This window comes from Podarcis gaigeae (assembly GCF_964106915.1).
Source record: "Podarcis gaigeae genome assembly, chromosome: 2".
In the NCBI taxonomy this organism is placed as follows: Eukaryota; Metazoa; Chordata; class Lepidosauria; order Squamata; family Lacertidae; genus Podarcis; species Podarcis gaigeae.
The window spans coordinates 72,276,443-72,297,275 of NC_139679.1; the positions used below are offsets into that span (position 1 = coordinate 72,276,443).

The 20,833-nt window shown below is 42.6% G+C and overlaps 1 protein-coding gene across 2 annotated transcripts in view; it reads right to left on the reverse strand.

Moving 5' to 3' along the window:
* Positions 1-20,833, reverse strand: part of GNAI2 (G protein subunit alpha i2) — a 127,455-nt gene that overhangs the window by 52,472 nt on the left and 54,150 nt on the right. For both annotated transcript variants that reach the window (XM_083726644.1, XM_083726645.1), the window contains exon 2: positions 18-60. In XM_083726644.1, coding sequence (XP_083582770.1) covers positions 18-60 — 43 coding nt within the window. The remainder of the gene's footprint in view (positions 1-17; positions 61-20,833) is intronic.

The following is a 20,833-nucleotide window of genomic DNA, read 5'->3' on the forward strand; positions in this document are numbered from 1 at the left end:
CAAAGAAGAATGCTTACTTCATCTGTTTTACGATTGTGCTCTTCCCAGACTCTCCTGCACCTGTAGAAAATAAAGAAGACTTGTAAGAGAACAGGCCTTTGACTCTGGCATTCAAGTGTATAATCCCCCCTCCCCCAGCCTCCTGCAACATTAGGTCTGATAATTGCTAGCTCTGGCAGGCTTGTTCTGAGAACCTAGTTTTAAACCGAGGCTTTCCACTTAGTTTAGGAGAGTTACCTGGATTCGTTTAAGTTAGGGTTCACAATGGTCACATGGTTGCCAAGGAGGGGGAGAAGTGGAGTAAAATAAATTTGCACAAGACAGGAGTGGTGCAACGCCTACAGCGAAATGCCATTCCCTTACTCCTGCTTTCACTATTTTACGGAGCTCCAAAAAAGAAAAAAATGGAAAAGCACACAGTTTCAGGACAGGAGATCCGCTATGAGAGACAGCCACCAAGAATGCCAAGGTAGTTTCCTGGACTTACTGCACAAAGTGAACACCACATCCATTTCTGAAATACAAAATGCATTACATGCTGCATTTCGGAGAGGATGGACTTCAACAGTGGGAATCCCTAATCCCACAGATCTGGTGACTATAAGCCACATTAGTCTTAACCAGCAGATTTGATTTTTTAAAAAAATTGATTTAGCCAGTCCCCACCTTGGCCAAACCCTGAGTAACCACCAAGACAAAAGGACTTAAAACAGATGAAAAGCACAGAGCTACACGTGGTACTGAGCATCGGGTACCCCGTGAGACTTTCCAGTGACCACACATACACCAAATAGTGTGAAACTTCACGAGACTGATAGAGAAAGTCTCTGGGGAGATGATAAATATTTGTATTCCTGCCAAGTTCACACAGGCACCCAAGAGCAGTTCTGTAGATGCCTGCCAGATTCTTCACCGTGGTATCAATATCTCATAATCAACAACGCCAAAGGCTGCAGAAATCTGAGGCTCAGCCATCAGGTAGGGCTGCATGTGCTGCACAGAGCTGCTTTGGCTTTGGTCAGGCAGCAGAGCCTGGTGGCGGCTAGCAAACAACCATTCTACTTGAATTACCTCATAGGCTCCTATTAAAATACAATGCTGTGCACTGCTCTTGGGGGGGGGGGGAGGATATGCAGTGCACAGCAGCACAGATTTGCTTTCAGCAGCGTCAGGTAGGTTTCATGCCTTCTGGCTTGAAGCCACGTTCCTCGAGAGCCAGAAGATTTAATACATAAGAGAAAGCAGAATTAGCAAGACAAACTGCACTTGTGAGAAATATAGATGGCCCATGAAAGATTAGATACAGGCTTGTAAGCATTTTATTGATTTACGTTATTGATTCTATTTATATCCCACCTTTTTCCTCCAAGGTGGCGTACACGGTTTCTGCCCTCTTCATTTTATCCCCACAACAACCCCTGTGAGGAGGCTAGGCTGACTAGCTTCATGCCTGTGTGTGGGTTTGAACCCTGTTCTCCCAAGTCTTGGTCCAATACTGGAACCACTGCACCTAGTGGCAAGTTACAAATCACTTCCAAGTAATCAGGAAGAAAAGTTGTTTTACAGGAAAGAAATAAGATGTGTTGTTGTTGTTGTTGTTGTTGTTAATCCTTTTAGGTCACCAGCGTAGCAAAAAGCAGCAACTTGTGAGGAGACCAGCTAGTGAATACTTCTGTAGGCTAGTAAAGAATTACTGATATTTGTAGAGCTGCATTAAACAGGCACAAAGCTTTTAAGAAAACAGCCCTCCATTAAGAAATGTAACTTTTAAAATGCTCTTTCTAGCAATGCAAAACCATTTTTTCCAGGATCCCCACTTTTATGAAATCTAGTGGTTACTGATGCGGAGAAAAATATCACAAATGGAAATGCCACATGCCTATGTAAGTCTGAGAAGAGCATGTAGAAGCTCAAGGGATTTGCTTTGTCCATACGTAACCATTTCTAAAGTATAGCTAGTAGCAATTCCATTTCTCATCCAAGAGGGAGAAAGGTCACAAATCTGCACCCTGTACAAAAGTGACGTCCCATCTGGCACAAAGGTTTTGGCAAGCTGCTTTCAATGTAATAGTTTTTATGATCAGGCCTGAATATTTGCATTCTCATCTCTATTTCTCATTTAAAAAATGCTAAGCCCTTATGGAAGTGGAGAAAGGAATGAGATCTTAACTTCAATCCAACCATAAGGGGTCAGAGGTCAGAAGGTGAAAAGTTTATACAATAAGGGCTCACAACTTTAGGGACTGGTGTACCAATGTACACACAGCACAGACAGTGTGAGGAACACTCAATGCCTTAAGGACAAAAAGGAACTCTTAATGAGGTGGTCACATGACAAGATGGTGATTGATGCATGATCAGCTGCAAGTACTCTTTCACAGGGGCTGTGAATTCATGCATGTAACTTATGCTGCAATCCTATATACAGGGGGGAGTAAATCCCATTAAACTCAATGGTCTTACTTCTGAGTAAAGGTAAAGGTAAAGGGACCCCTGACCATTAGGTCCAGTCGAGACTAGACTCTGGGGTTGCGGCACTCATCTCGCTTTATTGGCCGAGGGAGCCAGCGTACAGCTTCCGGGTCATGTGGCCAACATGACTAAGCCACTTCTGGCGATCCAGAGCAGCGCACGGAAACGTTGTTTACCTTCCCGCTGCAGCGGTACCTATTTATTTACTTGCACTTTGATGTGCTTTCGAACTGCTAGGTTGGCAGGAGCAGGGACCAAGCAACGGGAGCTCACCCCGTCACGGGGATTCGAGCCGCCAGCCTTCTGATCGGCAAGTCCTAGGCTCTGTGGTTTAACCCACAGCGCCACCCGCATCCCTACTTCTGAGTAGGTATGTATAAAAGTACACTATCAAAGCGTACTTTTAGTAAGGCTTTTGATGAAGTCCCCCATGATACACACACACTTTTTAAAAAGGCATGAATGCAGACATGGACTGATGCCCACAGTAATTACATTTCTGACAACAGGAAGGTATGCAGATATTCTAGAAATTGGTCCCATACAGCAGAATGCCATAAGATGACTGGAAAAGAGCTGGGCCAGTTACCCGCTGTTCTGTCCCATGTAGCCTGTGCAACTATAAAATTCTTAGATGCCTTCAGAGAAGAAAATCTGGGAAAGCAGATAAGGTTTCTTCAATAAGATCCATCCACACAATCATATATTATGTACGGATCGTTAAAGCTCTGTGGGGGGTCACTCTCTGCCCCAGTTAAGCCTCACTATTAGCAGGAGGGATCTTCTTACTGTGCATCCTATTAACACGTTCACTAGCAAGCTCAGATCTGCAAGCTGGTGTTTGCAATGGAACAGCTGTTCAGAAGCTTCACAAGATCTCTCAATCCCAGCCCCTCAGACCGGGAAGTAATCCAGCTGGTCAGGTTGCAGTTAATTACTTCTAAACTTGATGGAGGAAATGCTTTGGCAGCCCAGTGACAAATTTCAACTTCAACAAGCACAACTTTCCAAATATTTCATGGTACCATTTTGCAACACGAAGCATGAAGTTGAACCAGAATTCCCACTTGCCAACAGTGTAAAAATGCCCAGCTTTCAGTCTATGAGCAAGTCATGCTGCTTGTCTTCAGTCGCTTACAATTGCCAGCCAAACCCCCAAACAAATCGGATTGTTGAAGACAATTCGTTCCAGCACCCACAAGCACATGCGGCGACAAGGACCAGCGCACAACGACACAGTGTGCATTGTTCCCTGGGGGTTAACATTCAGCCATGGAAATAGGCTTAGAGCTGAAAGCCCAGCACATGAGAACTCAACATTAAACAGAAAGCTTTTAGACAACCTCAGTAGCTGCAGCCTGGCTATACACAGCCCAGAGACACAAGAGAAAATAGGAGGATTTATGCTTCAGATTAACCCTTGCTTTGCAGAGATGAAAACACGGGCCGGATAGATAATGCACTGGGAAGAGGTGGTGAGGGTAAACTGAAGCATTCCTCAAATTCTTCTTTTAAAATAAGCTGAACTCTGTGAGTTGGTTCAAGTGTTGGAACTAATTTTGATTCCTTATTTGCAATCTCCGAATTTCTGTTTTTTGATACAAAGCAATTTATCCTGGACATTATTATTATTATTATTATTATTATTATTATTATTATTATTATTATCATCATCATCAAACATATGGTCACTGTTTGCAATGGGTTCAAAACTGTCAAACTAGATCAGTGTTTCCCAACCTTGTGCCTCCAGATGTTTTTGGCCTACAACTCCCATCATCCCTGACCACTGGTCTTGCTAGCTAGGGATGATGGGAGTTGTAGGCCAAAAACATCTGGAGGCACAAGGTTGGGAAACACTGAACTAGATCATCCCACTTGGCTGTGCTCAAAACCTGTTGTTGGTAGGAAAAGGTATGTTATTTTAGTCCATTTCCCAGTAACACTAATGCACATGAGCACCAACAGCCTGGGAACTGAAGGTTCTCTGCCAGGGCAGTATTATCTGACACACTCCTTTGGGGAAGGCATGCATGTTAAACTAGCTCTTCCCTGGGCTACTGTGAACATTAGTAACCTCACTGAATTTGAAATATGTATGGCTTTCCCCAACATGATCCAATTTATGCATCATCCCAACACCAAGGGATTTTTATGGAAGAAAGGATGTGAGGTCATCCATTCCCCTCAGCCATGTGATTTATGCCTACCAATGAAAAGGGGCCATCTTTTGACTTTTTGAAAAGAGGAACTCATATGTTCTTATTCTTGGCTTGGGTCTTCCTGGCCACCCAAGCTGTAAGAAGCATCTGAGCATGCTATTCAGAGGCTGACAAGGTCTTCAAGAGCCAACTCTGCAATGATCTGGAGAGGAAAAAATACTCTTTAAACTCAGGAAGGTTATTCACAAAGGAGAGGAGTTGTTCCTCCTTGGGACAGCAAGGCCTGTGATGACAGCTCCCCAAATAATTTGTGCTCATTTTTGCCTAGACCTGTCCAGTGGAATGGATGACCTAGCTGCACAGAAGTGGAAAGATTTTGGCAGGCCTAGGTAACAAACTAATACCAAATGCAGGAAACTGTCATTCATAGCATGCCTTTACCTTAGAAAACAAGGGCTTCCCATGAGTGTCGTGATGCTTATGCATAGGAATAAACATCAGAGGATTTCCTGTGGTCACTCTCTCCTGGTCAGGGTGGGTGGGGGCGGAGGGCACCAAAAGCTGTCTCTCAGGCAGCAAGCACTAAAACAATAACACTACATTTAATAAATGAAGAGCTGGCTTGCGAGAACCCGTGCTCTCTTCCCCAGGCAGTATCTATGGGTAGAACTGGTGCCTGTCACAATTCAAAATAATGAGCAGAGGACATGCTGCAGACACTATCCACCACACTGTGTCAGCTCTGAAGATCAAGCCAGCTGGCTTGCTAGTGGGGCCAGCACAGAACCACAGCTGCTCCAGTCCTTTCAAGAACAGCAATTGTCTCTAATCTTGGTTAGACACCCCAGCGGCAATCTCCTCACCCCTACCAAGGCCAAAGGTCACCAGATGCTCCCACAGGCATCCTGCTGTCAAACGGACTGGTACAAGGAGTGGAGTTGCTTCCAACATGTGTTGTCTTTTTTTGAAAAACTGTTATTCTTGCCCTTCATTTTATATACTGCGAGCCACTTTGCACGCCATTTTGTGGGTGGAAAAGTCGCTGCCAGCTTATTTGTATGTCACTTTACCACAAAATTGTGCCCAAAGCGGCTCATAAATGGAAAAAAATACATTTTTAAAAAATATATTAAGAACAATTAAAACAAAACAAAACAAAATTTTGTTTTTTGTAAAACAAAAAATTTAACAGCTTAAAGCAAAACAGGAGAGAATAGGGTCTAACACAAAAACAAAATGGTAATATATATACTGTGCTTGTGGGAGGGAGACACTGGGTGGTATTCAATATAGCTTTAAAGCAGATCATTACCATCAGCAGAAAAATTCCTCCTTGTGCAAAGGAACTTCTCCCCTTCTCCTCTCCCTGCATTCTCCAAAATGTACTCAGGGTTTTCCCCAACATTCCAGAGCAGATGGTGCAGAGGACACATGACAGGAGGAGAAGAGGGGAATCCCAGTGGACTTGGCTGCCCACTGTTCCAAAGGACATGCCCCAGGAGCTGACCACCATTAACTTGCAGGCCTTAGCTGACATTAGCCTTCCCCAACCTGGTGCCCTCCAGATGTTTCTGCACTACAATCACCAGCTGTGCTGGCTGGGACTGATGGGAGTTGAAGCACAAAAAGCTGGAGGCCTCCATCTTAGGGAAGGACTGTCTATGCAATGCCTGTTGCAGGAAAACAAAAGCGAGCAAACTTCCTAACATTTCCAGCGAAAAGATCCAAGTTGTTTCATTTGGACTCAATCTGTCATGTTTTGTTTCTTATTATGACATTTGCCAGATTAAGGATGTGAAGCTTCAGAACTACAAAGGTGGCTGTGACATTAATTTGCTATCATTTGCTAGAAAACAGGTATGTTATAGAAGTTGCTTCCCCAAGGATGTTGCTTTCCACCCTTGATTATTATAAATCAGCCTTCAGGCAAACTGTATCTTCTCACCAAGCTAGCAGTTCTTCCGGTGAGAGGAATGACCATGAATGAAACTTATTCAATCACAGGAATTTGCAAGCAATTCCACAAATGACCGTCTGGTTCCATCCAAGCAGAGCACAAATAGAAGCCCTGGAGCCTGGTCAGCTAAGACTGCCTGGTCCGTTTCCAGGTGCTAAGTGTCACATGCTCATTCATGGGTGGCCCAGCAGGAAGATAATCAAAATGAAAGAACAAGAAAATACAGCCAACACAAATGAACAGTGAACTTGCCATTTCTGACCAGGGAGAATGACAGAAACCTGAGGTTGTCCACAAATCAGTAGGTTTTGTACAACAAAGGAAAACATTCCCCTAATACAAACCAGCTGAGCGCAAGTCAAAGTGACCCATAAGGTCACCGTTCTCCTATTCCCCATTTCAGACAACCATTTCATTCTGGAACTCGTTGGTCTGATCTTTTGAGGAAGCTGTTGAGAGCAGTTGTGCTTTTCCCCCAGGAAACAAGTGCCAGAAACAAGAATAGCAGAACCAGGGGTAAGACAGTTGCAATATGAGTCCAGTGGAAAAGCTAACTCTTCACCATATTCAACTGGCTTTGAAACACATAGGACAAAAGGCTTTTAAAGACCACACTTCATTAAAATGTTTACTGTACCACCAAAAGATGCCTGCCCCAAACCAGAAGAGGACAGAAAATAGTTGCAGGAAAGCTTTATTGAAATGTCTGCAAGACAAGGCCTACAATCCCAAACACAGGGAATGGTATTATTGGAGAATGCTTTCCTTCTTGATTTTCCTTCCCACTCCATTAGTTTGTTCACTAGTACTAATCTGTGATGCGGCACAGAGAAGCTGTCCAAACCATGAGAACAAATTGATGTTGGGTTCCTGTAGGTTTTTTATTATTCTTCTTTTTTAACTGGCTGTAAGAGATGACTGGCTGATGAATGAACATTAGAAATCACGTACACATATGGAACAGATTCATTCAATAGCACATTGGTAGGAATCATACCTAATGAACCCTATCAGGGTTCTTGTACAATCCCCCCCCCCCATTTCCCCACATTGGCTCTGGGGAGGTCAGGAGAACCCTGGGACAGCACAGGGAGGGGATCATTTCACCTGGCAAGCTGAAATGTTTGTGCAGATGGAACATTTGTAACTGAACGACACCAAATTCCAACCATTGCAGATTTAAATTTATCTTGTGTTCAGAGTTATAATGCATCTTATCACTCACCAAGCAAATCCATGGCCTGAGGAACACAGGCCCACAGACTGAAGTGCCTCCCCCAGACAAGATGTGTTATTTATAGTTTCAATTAAGGAGCTATATGCTCAAAGTCAGCTCGTGTTTACAATCCCAATTCTATGCATATTTACTCTGAAGTAAATCCTACTGAGTTTATCAAGGCTGTTCATCTCAAGAAGGAGTGCACAGAATTCCAGCCCTAAACACATAGGAGTTAAGCTTCCCTTTACACCCATTACCATTATCTCCCTAGGGCAACAAGGTTATCTAAAGGGGGCTGGGCCACTGATGCTGTTACTAATAAAAATGATATATGACAAAGGTAAAAAGTGTTTTTAAAAATTACTTCCCTAAAGTTACGTTCACATCGAGCATTAACCTTGAGGCTTATTTGCCTTCCTCTACCGTTCAAACTGAGGGCAAATGCAAATTTTGGATGCTTAAATGGTACGGTTTTCTCACATTTGATTGAAAACACCTCTGTATGAAAAAGCCGTACACATTTTGTTGTGGTATAAAATCAGGGGAGGGGGGGGGGAACTTTCAAGCAAATAGTTTCCCACCTGAACACTGTTGTCATATCACTGCGTTAAGACAACCACACAGTCTCAACAGCTGAATGTCTGATTCATACTCAGGAAAGAAACTGGAGTGAAGAAGGAACAAGAAGCATGGAAGCTTCTTTCTAGAGAAGTAATATTCTTAACTCCCACATAATTTGCTCATATAAATGTTATGTCGCCTTCCCATTTTTCAGAAACATTCACCGAATCATTACAGTTGGAATTAACACAGGAAAAGCTATCTGAAAATAAACTATCAAAATCAGTTTTACACTGTACTGTATTTACAGCTTCTTTTGAAAAGCACATAGCATTATTACTGTTCAGTTTTCTGCAACCGCCAGGCACCGTTTTCTGCTCTGCATTAAGAACCCTCTTCGTACTCTTGCACCATTATACTTCTTCACTATGATTTTGCCAATGATAACAAATGCAATTGCTCCTATCAGCAGAGAATCACAGAAATCCAACAAGGATTCAGACTGCAGACTGCCATATTGTGCTGAGCTATCACAATGACTGGATAATGATGCATTTTTAAGCTAAGTCTGATGAGGGATCACAGGTGCTTGATCTGGAGACACACATGCAAACACACAGACAAAAAATTGGATCCTTTAATGACAGATCTACTAGTGCACATAGAACCATAAGAAAACAAGCTGACAAAATGGTTTACAAAGAAGATTTCATCCAGACTTGAGAAGCAAGATAATCATTTACTCAAGCAGTTGAATGCCTCTTTTTTATTTGCATTAGCGTCTGGTGTGGGCAAGACACCTAGATTCACATTAATAACCTAGGGTGTGCGCATCTTTGAGATACCCAGAGCAATAATTAAAAAGCCAAGGCTTCTAAATGAACCAATTGCAAGGAAGGGAGGAGGAAGTTTAGCTTTGCCAATCTATTACCTGACAAGAGAACAACTGCTACTAACAATCTAATTAGATCAATTGTGACTTAGGTCCTAAACACAGAGAAACTGTAGAGGTAGCTACAGAAAGCAAGATATCAGTTTATCCTGCCTACTGTGGCCACATTGATTTTAATATGTTTTACAGTAAAATCTAGCAGCCCCACCCCCCAAATTTATTTATCATAATATAAACTTTAATCACCAGCTATACTTCTGGAGTAGTTAATGATATATGCCTCAAAGCATTTATGACATAGGGATGGGTACATTATTACATTATTGGGTATTTATCACCTGATTGGTGGATTCTGAACATGTCTCCCCTCTGTTACGTGGAGTCCTGATAAAATTATGAGCTGCAAGGCTACTCCTTTTAACAGAGGAGATGTGGTCACATGCCTGTTTGCTGCACAAAGGAAGAGCTCTTCTAAGTGCTGATTCAATTACCAGACGGTGCTTGCCTGAACAATATTTCATTTGTTATGTACAAAATTGGCTATATAATTATGTTGATATTGTAATTATCTAGTCAACAGCAAAGCCGCTTCCTAAACAACATACAAATTAAACTCTCTCGACATTTGAAGTTTGCCACCAGCAATGACAAATACAGGGAAGTCTTCTAACTGGAATCCCGCTGGGACCACACAGCATTTATCAACAACGGTGTACTTTGCTGGTTCTCTCCACAGACTGATTGCTGAGCCACTGCCTACAATTTGAACAATTCATCCTGAAGTTCTTGCAGTTCACCACATAAGATACAGGTGATCAGCACTCAGAGGGAAAACTGTGTTGCAGCAATTATATTGCTGCTTAGCTCCCTTCTCCTGAGCAAACTCATGCCGCGCTTCCCAAATGCAAGTTCTTCTACACTTGATCTCTAGCATACGAAAGCAACTTATGCACACAATGCTGCACTGGCCACAATGGACACACAATTTCAGAAAACGGCTGTAAGAAGAAATGGGCACTAAATACCCTTCAAACATAACACCCTTATTCTGAAGAAGCAATTCTGAAACCATGGAAACAGTTTTCCTAAAACTAAGTGAACACCCTTTTAGGTGTCCTTTTCCGATGGTATCTTCTGCAGCAGTGATGGCTAACGGGTGGACCTTATACAACCAGCTGAAGGCTTTATGTGGCCCTCCTTGATATGTTAAAGGTGGTGGCAACAGCTTTGGGGAGGACTCCCCTGATTTCTGACCCCTTTTCTTTACCTTCTCCCATAATTCCCACTGCTGTTGTGAGTGCCCTGCTGTTATTTTCAGATAATTCACAGTGCATTCTGTCCAGCATTCCCCTGCCCAAAGCAATTTGAGTTGCTTTTAAGTGTTGCTTACTTCAGTGTTCAGAGTGCTTCTACAGCCCTCATGAATAACTCACTTCTTCAGCAGTTTCGGCTACCACTGCTCAGCAGTTGGCTGTCATGCTTTTCCTGAGAAAGATAAGGCTGCACAATTTGTCCAGGGAGCTGCTGCAAATATCATGCAGGCAGCACCTGGACAAGCTGAAGCACTGCAGCAAGCACCTTCACACTTTCAAAGGTGGTGGGGTTACCAGTGAGTAAGTCAGCTTAATAATCAAAAGTGCTATTTGATCTTCCTCAAGGATGTTAAGTAAAAAGGCAGCCAGCAATGCAATGCAATGCATGTAAGATTGAATGAATGTGAAGGAAAGTAGGGGGAGTTTTTGATGGTAGAAGAAAATAAAGGTAATGTTGTGGGGAAATTGATCTATTCAATGGAGCATAAATTGACGGGCTGATGTAGTCATTTAAATTAATTAGGGGAAATAGGAAAAGGAGGGAGCATAAATTATCAAGGTGGAAGGCAATGAAAATAATTTTGGAGAACATAGTGACAGAAGGGGTACATTGTTGAAGCACAAATTGATCTTTAACTGTTAAAAATATGGTGAGAATAGTATTGAGAAAGGGATAATCATGTGCACCGCCTTGAACTCCTTGGAGGAAATATGAGGTATAAATGAAATGAATGAATAAATTAAATGGGTGTGTCTTAACAGTCACATCACTCTGTTCCTAGTTTGCTTGCACAGTCTGCCCTACTGACATAGACAAACACACACAAATATTTATCATGATTGCTGTGTTTTTCAAAAGAATTGACACCCCTGCTTTGACATCCCACCCCCCACTTCCCTGGGAGGGTTGGCCAAGATGAGTCAATGTGGCCCTGGGCCCAAAACAGGTTATCCACCCTTGTTCATATAGAGTAAATAAAATGCCGCTGGGATTTTCATCATCATCATTATTATTATTATTATTATTATTATTATTATTATTATTATTATTATTATTATTATTATCTTCTAAATAACAACAACAACAACAACAACAACAACAACAACTAAATGCTTAGGATAAAAAGCTACACATATCAGGCCCCTCATCAGATGAAGCAATCAAGTTATTGCTTTGTGTGTTTGCAAAGAATTGCCACCAGATTGTGAGTAACTGTACCTGGTTTGGCTGGCAGCACCACTTAGCCCCTTTCTACAGAAATAACAAACAACACTGTGTGTGTGTGTGTGTTGACATGCATTTTGAAGTGGGCGTATGGACAGCAGGTAGATCTTGTAGAAAGTCTTTATTATAGGGACAGATGGCACCAGCAATGTAGAGTAGAGTGCCCAGGGTCTTTCTAGTAAAGCAGAAATAAAATCAGGCCTGTCACAAATGGGGTTTTAATTGATCCCCCAGAGATGAGATGCCACCAACTCGTATTGAAACAGACCATATGTTTTCTAAACACACACACCATTTTAATTAGTCACGAGAATTCAACAGAACACAAGACACTTTACTGAAGTATTTATTATGTCGCAGAGACTTCTGCTCAATAGATAAGGAATTTTGATATTAAATATCAGGATCTATCAATATACTGTATACAATTTATAGTCATGCATGTGCTCTCTTAAAGCTCCTACAGAGTTATTCAGTTTCTCAGTCAATTTAGTTCATAGTACATGGATTCACTATGTGATTTAAAGTGAATCTGGCATCAAATTCAAGGAAGACAGGTTTTCTAATGAGGCTGCCTTAGCAACGTGCCAAAGACAGGCACTTTCCTCAAACCTGTAAATCGTTTCTTCGTTACAAACTGAAATTGGTATCATTGATCAGGAAAGGCCTAGGTGAACAAGTCTGCATTCAGGAGGCAGTGAAAACTCTGCAAAATTGGTGCCTAATTTTTTATTATCATTATCAACAACAACAACAACAACAACAACAACAACAACATCATTTCAGGAAGGAGACAATTCCACAAGCTAGACACCAAAAGGGAAAAGGTGGCTCTCCCCCAGTTGTCACCAGACTTCTTCAGGCTGCAACAAAACCAAGAAGGCCTCATCCTGAAAACTCATTAAGCAGACAGGTTTGCATGGGCAAAGGCACTCCTCCTTCAGGTAACTGGGTCCCAAGTTGTTTTTGTATGTGTTGAAATTCCATGGTGAGCTTACCGTACACATGTATTCACCTTAACTTCAGTACACATGAACACTTTGAGTGCACGACAGGGCTCAGGGTAATTTTTGCTTTCTGTTTCAGAAGCTGGATTTGCACACCACTTATTGGCCATTAAATAAAGCAGCTGTCCCCACCCACCCACCCCAATCTCACACTGTGCACAACAGAGTTAGAAATTAGCCAGGTGCGTTTTGCGGCTGGCGCAGGTCCAGTTACTTGTGAACGACATCTCCATCTGGCTGTTACCTCCAGCAGAAGTGCTTATTTACTGCATTTCTAGCCCACCTTTTTCTCCAGGGAATACATGGTTCACCCCTTCCGCAGTTAATTCCTACAATAACCCCGTGAGGTAGGTTAAAAAGCTATGACTGGCCCACGATCACCCACTGAGCTTCATGACTGAGTGAGGATTTGAACCCTGGTCTCCCAGGTCCTAGGTCCGACACCACTACACCACACTGGTTTCCTGGAGTACTTCTGCCATGGGGCAGCTGCATAAATTACGAAGGTAAATAAATATGGGGAAAGAAAAATGTCAGAGAAGGATCTGAAATATTTTCCTTGAAGCTTGAATTTGTCTTATTCTGGATTGTTTTATTTGATGTTTCAATGTGTTGTAAATCACTGAGAGATTTTTTCCTTAAAAATATAAAGAGGTATAGAATTGAAATGAATAATGATAACAATCAGGGCAGGGGGTAGGTGTGCCTAGACATTTTGTTGCGGCAACAATAACCTAGGTTTAAGGTGCCATTTGGCAATTAGCTTATATTTCTGAGGTTTTTAACATCGTGTACAATGCTGGCTGGCTGGCCCTTGTGTCAGGTAGGAAACAACTCCCTCCTTTTTTAGAATTTAATTTGAAACAAAACCTAGAAGCAATGAATAATTGCTTATTCAGTCAGTCACTTGGGAAAAACCAACAATCCAAAAACTGAAAGCAGATTGCTTGTCACCCTTTCCCCTATACTGCAGTTTTCAATCAGCCAGGGGTTTGTATTGGGTGCAAGAAAAGGGAGAAGAAATCCTTCTCCCCCCACCTTGTTTTTGCTGTTTCAGTGCCTGTTGGTTTACAACCTAATGAATGCAGAAATAATGAATGAAGTTTCAGAAATCAAAACCAAGTCAAACATGTACACTTAAAAGAAGATTTTCCTCCAAAGGATCAGTTCATCAAGCAAAGATCAACTAAACTTTTTTAGCTTTAAGGTGAACCACATGTTTCTGTGGGGTTTCTTCTATAAATAAAAAAAAGAAACACTGGTAGTAAACAACGCTACCATCCAACCTAGCACAGTGGAGCTTCCCAATAATAGCACTGAGCACAGGTCTCTAAAAACCTTTGTGCCCTGTGTTAGAAGAAAAGATCCTCTTGCATTTTCCTTACTGTAGCCTTTCCCAACCTGGTGCCCTCCAGATGTTTTGAATTACAACTCTCACCAGCTTCAGCCAGCAGAACAATTGACATCAGGTTAGGGGAGGCTGCTGTGCATGCTAGGGGCGATGAGGCTTGTAGTCACAAACATTTGGAAGGCACCAGTTTAGTGCACTCCCATGTGGCAACTTACCCCAAATAGACTCCAGCAATACTCCATTTTATAATTCTCTCTCCATTCTATTCCTCCACAAAGAGCTACTGAAAGGCCTTTCTGCTATTCCTGTGCATCCGCCTCCCCCTTGTAAGGCTAACTGGCCCAAACCAAAACAGCCAATTATAGCCCAGGCTGCTCTGACGACAAGATACAGCTTGTTCCCATAGAAGCTGCTTAGAAGTGCACAGCGTGCTTAGAGCACCAACCACCTGGATTTATTAACAGGTCATCATCACATCTGAATTTAATAGCCAACTTTTACTCTTCCATTTCCCCTTCACCTCCCAATATAACAGCAGCATTCTGATCTCTAGGTTCTAATTAGGAAGTGCATTCTCCCTAGCCAAAGACAGTAATTAAGAATACTGCTATACAACCCTCATAAATATACAAATACACCACAGAGCAAAAAAATCAAACAGGCCAAGATGTAAACCAATGTCAAGAGTCATCTCCAGGGACCACAGGTCTTGGTGTGACTGACAGCACAGCTTTCTGTGAAGTCTCTGTCTGAATGCATGTTTACGCCTTCTATCGTTTCCAAGCTCTGACTGTACAGTTTACACAGCTAAGCTGGATTCTAGCTGGATTCCTTACCAGTCTCTGCATATAAGCACTCCGAACATCTGGAGCACTAAACTAAAAGTGCAAGAGGTCATAGAAAGAAAGAAAGAAAGAAAGAAAGAAAGAAAGAAAGAAAGAAAGAAAGAAAGAAAGAAAGATGCACATGAGATGATGCAACAGGCTTCTTATTCTAAAACTGCTCTTTCCCCTGCATCAATTCTTCTTTCCATGTGCAGCCTGCAACTTACCACCATATGCCATACAACTCCCTTTTTTGGGGGGGAGGGGGACATATAAAAGTGTTACCAGAGCAGGCTAAACCTCTTGGCTAGTGCTTGAAGGCAATTTTGGGCAGAGACAGTACCTGTCATCTGTGCTATGGATGGCACTGACAAGGCTTGGAAGTCGTTTACAAAACTGAGATGCTGTAACACAAACCCGTTGAACTTTACCTATTTCCCTTCCATCACAAGCTTTCATATTTCATGCATATTTACGAAGAGAAGCTCTGTTCAAAACAGAAATACACATTTTAAAGAAAGAGTCAATGTTCAACTGCCACATTAGAACTATTTATTTATTTATTTATCTCCCACCCACCCACCCCCAAAAGTACCTTACGGATAGAACGTAAACATACAAAAGCATTGGGGGGGGGGCAATCATTAAGGGAATTCCTCTAAACCAGCTGCTAAAGTAATTAGGGATACAGTCTGGAGAAACTTCATTTCTTGAAGTATTAATTGTAGAGTTAAAAACCTGGAGGGGGGAGGGAACAGTCTATATATTACACACTCCACTGATTCAAAGAGAACACAGAGTGTTCTTCTAATTGTAATGGTTTCCAGGCATTTGCAGTTGACAGTTTCGCCAACGCTCTCACAGGAGGCTGGGGGAGGGATAACAACAACAGGCTACAAAGGATGAAATTAGAAGGAAATAGAAGCTGAGATGGAAAACAAATACTTGTGCAAACCAAACTGAGAATCTATTCGATGGATACAGATTTTGCTTTAAGCAACAGGAGCTAGCCATCACTTGGGCTGCTTATGGAACAACCAGTTACGGATCATGACCAAATGGTCCCATGACTGCGCTACTAAGCAAATGTCATCCCAGCACTTCAAACACAGCCTTATTCTCATTAGCATTTCCTTTGGCATAGTAGGATGAAGGAGAATAGAGGAGAGTGTTCACTTCCCCACTCTGACCAAATAAGACAACAAACGCCACTGTGTCTAATTGCTACCTGAACCCAGTTAAAAGTTTAAAAAGAATCACTAAAATATCCTGCCAGTTTAAGTGGAGCATTGAAGTTTCATCCATTTTACTGAGCTCCTTCAGTAGCTTCCTTGAAAAATGTAGCCTATTGTGTCAAAAGGGAAAGCAGCCTGTGAATGGGACCCTATGGGAAGAAAGTCTCCTCTCAGGGCTAGTTTTCCTTCATGGAGAAAGATCAACCCAGGTCTTGCCTCCCCAACACCCTGACTTGTCAGCGAGAAGAAAACTCATAAAGCAGGAGATTTTGAACTTATTTGGAATCTCCCCAGATCCAAGGAGATTAAACCCTCATTAAGCAGGTAGCTAACTTCAATAGAAGAAACTAAAGAAACCATCAAGGTGTTTTCCTTTAAAACATGAGGCCATTTCTAGGATTACAAAACCACAGAATACACACACACACTCTACCTGCAAACAACCTGCTTTCCATATCATGCATACCATTTTTAAAAACTGAGCTTCTGAATGTAACCCTAGTTACAAATTTGAAATTGGTCCACTTAATGATAAAACTACTATAACCTTTAAAAACAAAAACAAAAATCCATGCACTGTATTTGTGTATCATCTTTCTAAAAACTGGAATAGTACTAAGCATCTGGAAGATCAGATAGGATAATTTACTAATCACACACATCACTATGGTGATGTCTATTCAACAGTTAGACAACTTCAGTGATTGAAGATCCAGTGACACAGCTCATTACAATCTTGAACATATGCTAACATGGAATGGGAACTGGGATTGCAATTAGAGGAGCTTTACAATGCAAGACTCTGCATGTTTACTTGGAAGCAAGCCCCACTGAATTCAATGGGACTTACTCTCAGGTATGAATGCACAGGATTGCAGCCTTAAGGATTTATCCCCTAAGGCTACTCTTTGACATTTATAGGCAATTCTTTCAATTCAAAATCCAGAGAACGGTTCGGAAGGAAAGATGACAGCAAACTAGTTGCAGAATATTTTAGCAGTAGATCATCAGAGCGTTTCCAGCACTTAGTTTTTAGTTACTATAGCAATACTTCCCTTTAAATATATAGCAGCAAATGCGTGGCAGACACACAAAAGAAATGTCATTTTCAAACCTACATAAAAAGGCTCTCCTCTTCTACTTCACGAAACCACATTTCAAACATTGTCATTACTGCTTACTGCCTGCACTACAGGAGGAGACTGGGATAATCTGAAAGGTACAATTTCCCTTCCCCCCGCCAAAAAACACCCCTGTATAAATTGCAAAAGGAATGCATGCCCATTTCTCTCACACACTCATTAGTTATTTCAAAACTTTAAACTGTTACCTGCACAATGCTGACTGCAATCACTCAGTGCAGGTTAAGGTTGTAAGAAGTGCCTTGCTGGACCAGAAGAAAGGCCCATTCTCTCCAGCATCCTGTTCTCAGAGCAGCCAACCAGATGTCCATGGAAAACCCACGAGCAGGACACATGCTTAACAGCACTTTCCCTGCTAGGGATCCCAGCAGGTATTCAGGGACTGGAGGTATTACACTGCAAGCATGACTACCCTTATCCTAAACCCATTTTAAAGTCATGCAAGTTGGTGACCATCACTATATTCCATTCCCAGCAAATTCCACAGTTCAACAATGTGCTGTGTGAAGAAGTACGTTCCCTTTTGTCAATCAAAGCTGCAACTCGGGCCTTGCAATTCAGCTTACAGTTACCACTATCATACTGCACGGGGCACACTGAATATGGCTACTCAAAATGTTTTCAACTCTACAGCCAGTGTGGTGTAGTGGTTAAGAGTGGTAGACTCGTAAACTGGGGAACCGGGTTCGCCTCTCCGCTCCTCCACCTGCAGCTGCTGGGTGACCTTGGGCTAGTCACATTTCTCTGAAGTCTCTCAGCCCCACTCACCTCACAGAGTGTTTGTTGTGGGGGAGGACAGGAAAGGAGAATGTTAGCCGCTTTGAGACTCCTTAGGGTAGTGATAAAGAGGGATGTCAAATCCAAACTCTTCTTCTACACTGAAATTGGGGCTGTTAAAAACATTGTAAGGTTAAGAAGCTGTCCTACTGAAGCACACCATTTGTCTAAGTAGCCCGACACTGTCCACACTGTCTCCAACTGGCAGCAGCTCTGCATCTATCCAGGGTCTCAAACGAAGTTCCTTCCCAGCTCTACTTTTCGAAATCCTCTTAGCTGGAATTTCCAGGGATTGAACTTGAGACCCTCTGCAAGCAAAGCACATGCTCTACCAAATGAGTGACAGATGCTCCCAAGTCCAACTCAGCCAAGTGGGATGGAACCACCAGCCAAACAAACACAGACGGGGATAAATTTGCATAGAACCTTAAGGCTTACAGTCCTTTAATAAAAAATCCAGAAAGCTGTATCCCTTGTTTACTCACCAAGCAAACAGCTTTATAATATAAGCAAAGAACGGGAGGTCAGGGTGCTTGGGTTTCTGTTCCTGATCCATTAATCCCCACATCAAGCGTACACACCCTCGTTCTCGCCACTCGTTGTTTTCTCTGTCCACAAAACGGTGGCTGCTTCTTGTTCTTTAGGCCAACATGACATTATTCTTGGCTAACAACTGGCACTTGCAGCCACTAATTTACAGGTACATAGATAAATTTAGTCAGGGTTAAGACAGTACTAAAACCTTGGAAGGAGAAAAAAAATGCAGCCCAGTTAAAAGGTAGCTATGGGGCAACCCTGTATTGCCCAGCAATGGAACACCTTATATGTAGTGATTGCATAGTGATAAGCATGCTTAGAGGTTTTTGAAGTGTTAAGCGGTTTATGAATGCTCCTGATAATAAAAAAATAGCACCAAACTGTATGCGCATACAGAGACTTGCTAATATGCCTGCCATATTTTAACTCTCTCTCTTGTGCTTTATCCTAATGCATGACAGAAATCGATAGGGTTTACTTTACTCCTTGCAGCTGCAATATAAAAGGTAGAGAAAAGGTTATTTTCAACTAGATGAAGCATTTCAGCAACTCCCATTGCAAAAAAGGAGTACTGCTTCAAAGCACTACTGATAAACTTTTCAAGTTTTCTTTAAACAAGCATGGGTTTAAATTCAGGTATAAGAACCACTTATTTAAAGGTTACAGAAGTAGTATGTCTTCAGGAGCATTCCCCTAACCAGTAGCCAAGACTTAAGAACTGGGATTTACCCTTCGGTTTGGAAGGGTTTCAGCCTTGTCGCTGAAGTAGTGCTATAGATTCACTCATGAAAGGAAACAGAATAGTGGTTAAAAAACAACAGCAGTGACACACGGAATCATGGGGCGGAAACCTGGTAGGATGAAAGTATAGCAAAGCTGTTGCAGCAGCAACTACAACAATCCACTCTCCACTGCTAGGGTGGGGAACTTATCTTAGGGAAGTAGCTCAGTGGGTGCCCAGCACATGTCTTGCATGCAGAAAGCCTCTGGGTTCAGTCCATGCTACCTCCAGTAGGGCTAGAAATGTCCCGTCTGAATGGCTGCTAGTCAGTGAAGACAATACTGAGGTAAATAAAGCAATGGTGTAACTCTGTACCAGATAGCTTCTTAGGTTCTCTCTCAATAGCACCATGCCCTCCGGGATGCTTTTGTCAGGGGACACAGGCTGACAATGTGCAGGGTGACTTCCCATCCCCCTCTGCCAGCCCTTTTCTCTTTCTCCTGCCTGCCTTTCCTCAGTATTTCCCCTCCTTGTTTCTCCAAGAGATTGGGCCAAGGGCTGCCAACTGCCCACTCCTGCTTTGTCACATAAGCAGGTTGGAAGCCTGTCAGCCAGCCTTGGAAGCCTCATCTTCCTTAAGGCCCCAGGAGGTTCATGATAGGGAAGGATGCAGATAGGGTTGCTCAATCAAATCCTATTGCAATGGTACTGGGACAGAATGGGACAAGCCAGATCTGTGAGACAGGGTTAGCTAAATTCAATTAAAACATGATTAAGAGGAGGTCTGGTTGTGGTTGGCATCCCTCTATCTTGGGAGACAATGGAAGACACCTTTGGGGGTGAAGTCAAACTGTTGGAGAGTTACAGCACCTGCTGTGGCTGTAGAGACAGATTTGGGAGAGACATGTTTTGTTGCAGCTAGGGCAGATGAAGCCTTCCGATTGTGCTGCTGCAGGTGTACCATGCCATTTCTTCTCTCTGCTCTCCTCCCAGCAGTCATTCATCCTCTGGTCAACCCTATATCCCCACTGCGGGAGGACCTGTGGATCCAGAATCGGCTTCAGTCACTTACAGACTCAGTCACTTACAGACTCACTGTTAACACCGTGTTCATGGAAGACAATCTTACTCGGCTAGGAGTCTTTCCGGTATACTGTAAGGATGTCCTCAAACCAGGGTTGCATGACTCCAGGGGGCTTACCCTTTGAATATTTTGAAGGAATGGCTATGTAGTGTTAAACAGGGTGTGGGTGTATGTCACCTTTGAAAGTGATGCTTAAGGCCTCTGAGAACTTCCCATGGCCACCTCTGACTTTCGGGGAAAGCTGCCACAAGGTAAACACAGAGCAATACACTTCATGTGGCGCAGTCTGGAGGGATGGGAATGCCAACTCTGCCAGATGGCAGCCTCTAACACTGTGATTGAAGTCAAATGCAG